Source organism: Macrobrachium nipponense, chromosome 6 (assembly GCF_015104395.2).
Source record: "Macrobrachium nipponense isolate FS-2020 chromosome 6, ASM1510439v2, whole genome shotgun sequence".
Classification (NCBI taxonomy): Eukaryota; Metazoa; Arthropoda; class Malacostraca; order Decapoda; family Palaemonidae; genus Macrobrachium; species Macrobrachium nipponense.
In genome coordinates, this window is record NC_061108.1 from 87,641,688 (window position 1) to 87,649,187 (window position 7,500).

General features: G+C 33.1%; 1 protein-coding gene across 1 annotated transcript in view; it reads left to right on the forward strand.

Moving 5' to 3' along the window:
• LOC135216857 (uncharacterized) overlaps nucleotides 1–7,500 on the forward strand; it is a 468,230-nt gene that overhangs the window by 247,520 nt on the left and 213,210 nt on the right. The window contains 1 exon segment of the mRNA XM_064252369.1: nucleotides 3,928–4,157. Within this exon segment, the coding sequence (XP_064108439.1) occupies nucleotides 3,928–4,157 (230 nt within the window).

A 7,500-nucleotide genomic window follows, 5' to 3' on the forward strand; every position in this document is an offset into this window, starting at 1 on the left:
TAAAGTATTAAAAATCTTTCCGGGAAACTTCAGAAACAACGTTTATGATAGGCAACGTTATGCTAATGGAAAAATCAATCATTTGCGCATTTTAATTATGCTGCAGTTAATTGTGAAATAATGAGGTAAGACTAAAGTTTTAATGATGATTAGGATAACGACAGTACAAACGGGGTTGGGCGAGTACCACATGTGAACAACAGCTATTAGCCTGAATTTGAAATCAGGCTGGCGCATTAATTTTTACTCTAATTAACAAATATTTTATTTATTTTTCCTGAGAGAAGTTTACTTTTTTGGAATATCTGAATGACTGTAAGAGAGAAAGTAGATAGTAATTTCTTATGTACAAAAATAATAGCATAAACGAGTGGATAGCAGATTAGATCTGTTAATAATACCTTTGTAAAATAAAAAAGAAGCTTAAAGTGATTTCGCAAAGTAAAAATACTTAGTTACTGAGAGAAGTAGGATAATGAAAAAGTTGTGATCGTTTGTAAAGTAAATGTAAGAGAAATTGTTGAATATATAGATATATGGTAAAAAAATCATCAGTATTCTTTATGAGATATAACTGAATAAGGTTAGAAAAAACTGAACTTACTTTGCAGGTCAAAATAATTAATATCCTGTATGCCTAATGTGGAACAAATATGGACTATGAGACTATTACTTGGGATATTTGAAAGAAATAGTATGTGACTTTCAGGAACCAAGGAAAAAAGCATGATATAGTAGCTGCAATTGATACAATGTTGGTCGAGAGTGTACAAAAGGTTACTTGTTCAGAATGATTAAAGGATTGCGTGAAGAATTTTTGCTTGTGTTAGAATGTGTGTCAGTGATTGATCCATGTAAATTTATATCTGGAACAATGGTATAATTTTGTCACGATGCTAGCTGTATATATCTGTACTGGGTGATGTAGGAAGACAGTACCACCATCACAGGAAAGAATATTATGATAAATATGTTATACTGAAATAGGTCATGAATGACTGATACTTGCAGCTGAGTAGTTTTGCCTTGATATTGCAAATTGAAACTAAGAGAAGACAGCTCAAAATAAAAGGAGACAAGAGCAATTTCTTGATGATGGTTCCAAATCAGAGAAGTTTGATGTATGAATTTGAACCCGATTCAAGAGAGGTGATGATTCGTATATGTATTTCGTAGTAAATGAGACGGATGATTGAAGGGTGAGGCAATAACCGAAGCACAGAGTCCTTGCAGAAGGGGAACTAGAATGTTGAATATAAATGAAAGGATACAAAGATGAAATCGTTAATGTGGAAAGATTATTTGCTTTGTATTATTGGGATTAGTGACACAAAGGAAAAGATAAACAAAGTTAGCCAGTTCTAAACATAGATCAGGGTACCCTGGGACTAAAAGGAACATTTTGCTATCCATATCGACTTAGAAATTCCTTGATAAATGAACAAGAACGAGCTCGGAATCAGAAGGACCATAGTAGTATATAGTAGATAGAGCGTACACTCAAGAAGGATACGCCCAAGTAAGTCTTCTGCGTAGGTGCTCTCTGCGCACACAGTTTGTCCACTGTTCGGGACTTGAAGTATGAATACGTCAGCGACTGTTTTCTAGTTTATTTTTCTACGAATCTACTTCGGATTCTGTTTACGCACTATTTCAGCAGATGATGTATGGAAGTGCCAGAAACCACTGTTTTATACACACACAGACGTATGCGTATATATATATATATATATATATATATATATATATATATATATATATATATATATATATATATATGTATATATATATATATAATATAGCTATATATATATATATATATATATATATATATATATATATATATATATATATATATATATATATATATATATATATATATATATATATATATATATATATATATATACATATATATATATATATATATATATATATATATATATATATATATATATATATATATAATATATATATATATATATATATGAATCACCACGGGACCGAAACACTAGCTGTAGTGTGAGAGTCTAAGGCGTTAGCAATTCGGAAAACAAGGTCATAAAGGAGGTGGAACCTAAGTATTACGTACTAGAGGTTTTTCCCGGCCAGGCGACAAAAGCCTAACATATTGCATTTTACCCAACTCCACAACCAATCAGCGCTCGAACTACTCAAATTTCATTCGACTTACCCCTTTCCACGATGAGATGTGATGGAAATGAATACACCGAACGAGTTTCACAGACTATATTTATATATATATATATATATATATATATATATATATATATATATATATATATATATATATATATATATATATATATATATATATATATATATATATATATATAATATATATATATAAATTCAAAGAAGGAGAGAGAGAGAGAGAGAGAGAGAGAGAGAGAGAGAGAGAGAGAGAGAGAGAGAGGAGAGAGATGCCGTTGCTTTTTTTACGTGTATGTGCTTACATCTGTGTTTTGGTACCTGTCTACCTGGGCATGCGTGTATGAATGCATTTTCAGTATAAGTAAGCATTATCACGTAAGTGGTAAACATACTTTATGTAAGAAAATGACCATGAGCTTCAAGATCCTTATTTTCTGATATTTAGGAGGTGTATGATATGTAGCCTTCTTTAAGAGTGAAGCCATTGCGTGTTACACTTATTTGTCTTTGTTATAACACAATTTCTTATATATCTCCCTTGGAACAGAAAATAGTACCTTCTGAACAGAGCAGTAGTTAATAATGGTCACTTTTTGCTCTGAACTTTGTGCGAACTTCCTGGAGCTAAGAATATTTATGGCCATCTTGGGAGAGAGAGAGAGAGAGAGAGAGAGAGAGAGAGAGAGAGAGAGAGAGAGAGAGAGAGAGAGAGAGAGAGAGAGAGAGAGTGAGAGAGAGAAATTTCATGTGCTGATACTTCTGCTTACATATTTTATACTAGAAAGGTATTTTATTTCTTGTGTGTATTTAATCTTGAATTATAGTACATTTATTGAAGACATTTAAAAAAATATATTTTGAATATAATTAGAATAAGTATGTACATTGAAACGGCTGTCATCGGGGTTTTTCACTTAAACAAAAATGACCTGAAATCAGTGGAATAAACTTGAAATTTAATCTATTAAAAAAAAAAGTCTCCAAAGCAACTATTCTGAATGGTGGCAACCCGCAAATAATATATCACCTTGCTTTTTTTTTTTTTTAGTAAAAAGGGCTTTTGCCTCAGCACTCTTTCTTGTGGATCTATAAATATTTCTTTTCACATTTTCATAAACATGTTCCCATATGTGGTGTTACGAAGCCTCACTGGTCTGAGGACAAAACCAAAATTCTTTTTTATGTTATTTAAACCACTATTTATGCCACATTATTTCTTAACGGAATCGATGATTTTAATTCAACGGTTAATATTGTTAACCCAGGAGCCAGGTCAGATGATTTGCCCTGTTAAATGGCAGCGAATTCTGTAAATTGAAACAGGCTGATGTACTGGTGGACAAAAACAAATATTTCACGCACAACTGAATTACCTGTAGTCATTATGTTTTAGAATCGTGTTTTAGTTTAAAACACGGCCATCATCAGTGTATTACTGCTTAAATGTCCTTAGTTGACGATAATTATTCCTAATGACGATTTGATTCAAAACAATGCCAGAAATAAACAGCATCTAAGTTTCATTTTTTTTTTTTTTTTTTTTTTTTTTGCAGAAATTATTACAGAGCGCCATAGTACATTTTACATGCAACCATGTGCACCCTGTTTCTTTAGCAGATGGTATTATTTTGATAATGACTTCATAGTCACAATAGAACCTAGACAGTTATTATTATGCTTCATGAATCCGTAGTCCAGCTATAAGAAGTGTAAAGAACTTAATCAACACCAAAAACATATCTCTTTCCGCAGTTACGACTCGAGGGGCCGAGCCAACGCGAAGGCGGGTTCAGGGCGCCAGCAGCAGTGGGGAGACGAGGAAGTTTGGGGAAGGAGCCAAAGGGTATGGTTCGACACGTCGACTTCGCCTGCTAATCTCCTCGTCAAAGATGTCAGGGGACAAGACGAGGGGAATTACCGCTGTAAAGTTCATTTTAAGGCCTCACCCTCGTGGTCTCAAAGCATTACCCTTCATATTAGAGGTAAGAACAGACTTCTGCATTCACTGTTAACCACGCTCACAAGAGCATGTGCTCAAATACACACTCATACACATTCATTTACACACAACACATTCCACTCTCCCCTTCCCCCCCACAAACACGCACACAAATATATATATATATATATATATATATATATATATATATATATATATATATATATATATATATATGTATATGTGTATATATATATATATATATATATATATATATATGTATATATATATATATATACATATATATATATATATATATATATATATATATATATATATATATATATATATATATATATATAGTATACGAATTAGTCTAGTGAATTGACTGCTGCCACAAAAGCAGTAACCAATATGCTCTATGAATTCCTTGTGGCTTACAATGCTTCAGAAGTGTCTGTCGTGATGCCCCAACTTAATTCAGTTTAGCCTGTTTATTATGGCGGTAGTAAGCAATTAAACCTGGATATGCTGCCCTAAGAAATACCAATGGTTATGGGCACTAGATAAACTGTACCTCAAGTGCGAGGAAAGCCTAGCAAATAGTTGTGGACCATTAGCTCTAAGGAAACGTTTCCGACGTAGCAATGATTCCAGTCTTATGTTGCGAATGGCAACATTAACTTTCACTCTAGTGGAATGTCTCGTGGGATATTTAGACATATGCCAGAACGAACGTGGAAAGTTAGTGCATGTAGGTATGGGAAGGATAAAGTGTGATTAAGATGAGATGGCTTATACTTATGGTGTCATGCAGAATATTTGTTTGGTTGGAAGAGTATAAAACATTTAAGAGTTAGTTTGAAGATTGCGTTTGTATCACTAAGGTGGCAGGGGAAACGGCTGTAATAGATAGTAATGTATATGGTGAAGGAATGGACAAAAAATTAGGTTGTAAAAAAATTCGGTTATGAAGAGTCTGAATCTTTTCCTCAGTGTATTTGAACATTATGAAGTAGTTGTGCTGTATGGTATAAGTACAAAGGTAGGTGAGTTAAGGGACAAATTAAAAAATAGGGTATTATTGGTAAGGTTTAAGTTTCTGGAATAAGTGAGAATGGAAAAAGTATCACGGAAAAGTTGTTGGGAGTATGATTAGCGGAAAATCGTGTTCCCAAAAGAAGTATCGTCATGCGTATACTTTGTAAAAAAGAAAAAAATAAATAGTGAGGAAAATACTGTAAAATGAAATAGAAAAATAATGGATGAGGTGATTAGACACTGTGTGGCTGAAGATAAATCTGATCATTATTGTTTGACAATAAGATATATTGAAGCATCAGTTGAAGAGGAAGCTAGAAAATATTGGTGTGATTATTATTATTATTATTATTATTTTTTTTTTTTTTTTTGCTCTATCACAGTCCTCCAATTCGACTGGGTGGTATTTATAGTGTGGGGTTCCGGGTTGCATCCTGCCTCCTTAGGAGTCAATCACTTTTCTTACTATGTGTGCCGTTTCTAGGATCACACTCTTCTGCATGAGTCCTGGAGCTACTTCAGCCTCTAGTTTTTCTAGATTCCTTTTCAGGGATCTTGGGATCGTGCCTAGTGCTCCTATGATTATGGGTACGATTTCCACTGGCATATCCCATATCCTTCTTATTTCTATTTTCAGATCTTGATACTTATCCATTTTTTCCCTCTCTTTCTCTTCAACTCTAGTGTCCCATGGTATTGCGACATCAATGAGTGATACTTTCTTCTTGACTTTGTCAATCAACGTCACGTCTGGTCTGTTTGCACGTATCACCCTATCCGTTCTGATACCATAGTCCCAGAGGATCTTTGCTTGATCGTTTTCTATCACTCCCTCAGGTTGGTGCTCGTACCACTTATTACTGCAAGGTAGCTGATGTTTCTTGCACAGGCTTCAGTGGAGGGCTTTTGCTATAATTATTATTATTATTATTATTATTATTATTATTATTATTATTATTATTATTATTATTATTACATTCAAGTAGCGTAAGAAGCAATTAGAAAAATAAATAAGAAGATAGCTGAAATAAAGACTACGGTAAGAGATAAGTATCTAGAAGATGTACAATGCGAGAACGTTAAATTTTAATTTGAGGTCGTAGGATCAATGGTGCTTGTTTGTGTGAAGGAAAAGTTATGAATAGAAAAAAAGAGGTTGGTGAATGAATGAGAAAACAATGTTTAGTAAATGTCAGCAAACGATATATGTATTTATAGTACAATTACATAATAGAAGAAAATGCCATGACTGGCAAACAGGATGGTGGACAGAGCGGTGGTGGAGATAGAGAAAGTTATTCAACTAATCCTAGAATAAAATATAAAAATGAAGAGAGGCTACTCTATTTCTTCCAGATGATGTGATTATTTTTAAAACTTGTTGAAAGTGAAAGAAAAAAAAAGGAAAGAAAACTAGAACTGAGTGACAATAGAGTGGCAAAAAATCCTCTTGATCAAGTCATAAAAAACTTCAATAGCATAGTGAAAAGTATCCTTAAAGATAAAACAAACTACTAGGCAAATTGTCAGTCAATTCTCCTTCGCTACCTTACTTATATGGATTAGTCAAAACGCACAAAGAAAATAACCCTATGCGGCCTATTATCAGTACTGTTGGTTCAATTTCATATAAACTCTCGAAATATATCACTAAGATCTTGTCCCCGTTACTTGGAACCATCTCCGATTCTCATATATATAATTCTCTAGATTTAGTTGATAAATTATACAAAATTGCTCTTTGCCCTACTGATAGATTCGTTAGTTTTGACGTATGTTCTCTTTTTACCAAAGTCCCTATAGACTCTATTTTAGAATATCTTAGCAATGAACTAACTCAGCATGAATTACCTCTACCTATAAGTCACATTATTTCACTCACGAGTTTGTGCATTTGTGATTGTAAGTTTATATTCAATGGTGAATTTTATCAACAAATTTTTGGCATGGCAATGGGAAATCCTTTATCACCATTGCTCTCAAACCTGTTTATGGAATTCTTCGAAAAACGCTACTTACCTAATATCATTCATATTCCTGTAAAGTGTATCGTTACGTTGATGATTGTTTAGCTGTTCTTCCTGTCGGTATTGATGTAAATGATTTACTCTCTAAATTAAATAACCAGGTACCATCGATTAAGTTTACTCTAGAATTAGAAAAAGACAATTGCCTCCCTTTCTTAGACGTTTTGATACATAGAGAACCATTTCCATGTAAATTCAGTATTTATAGGAAACCGACTAACAACTTAACTTATGTTCATTTCTTCTCAGGCCACCATCTTAATATAAAAATATCAATTTTTTCCTCTATGTTTTTACGAGCATTGCGAATTGTCAGTC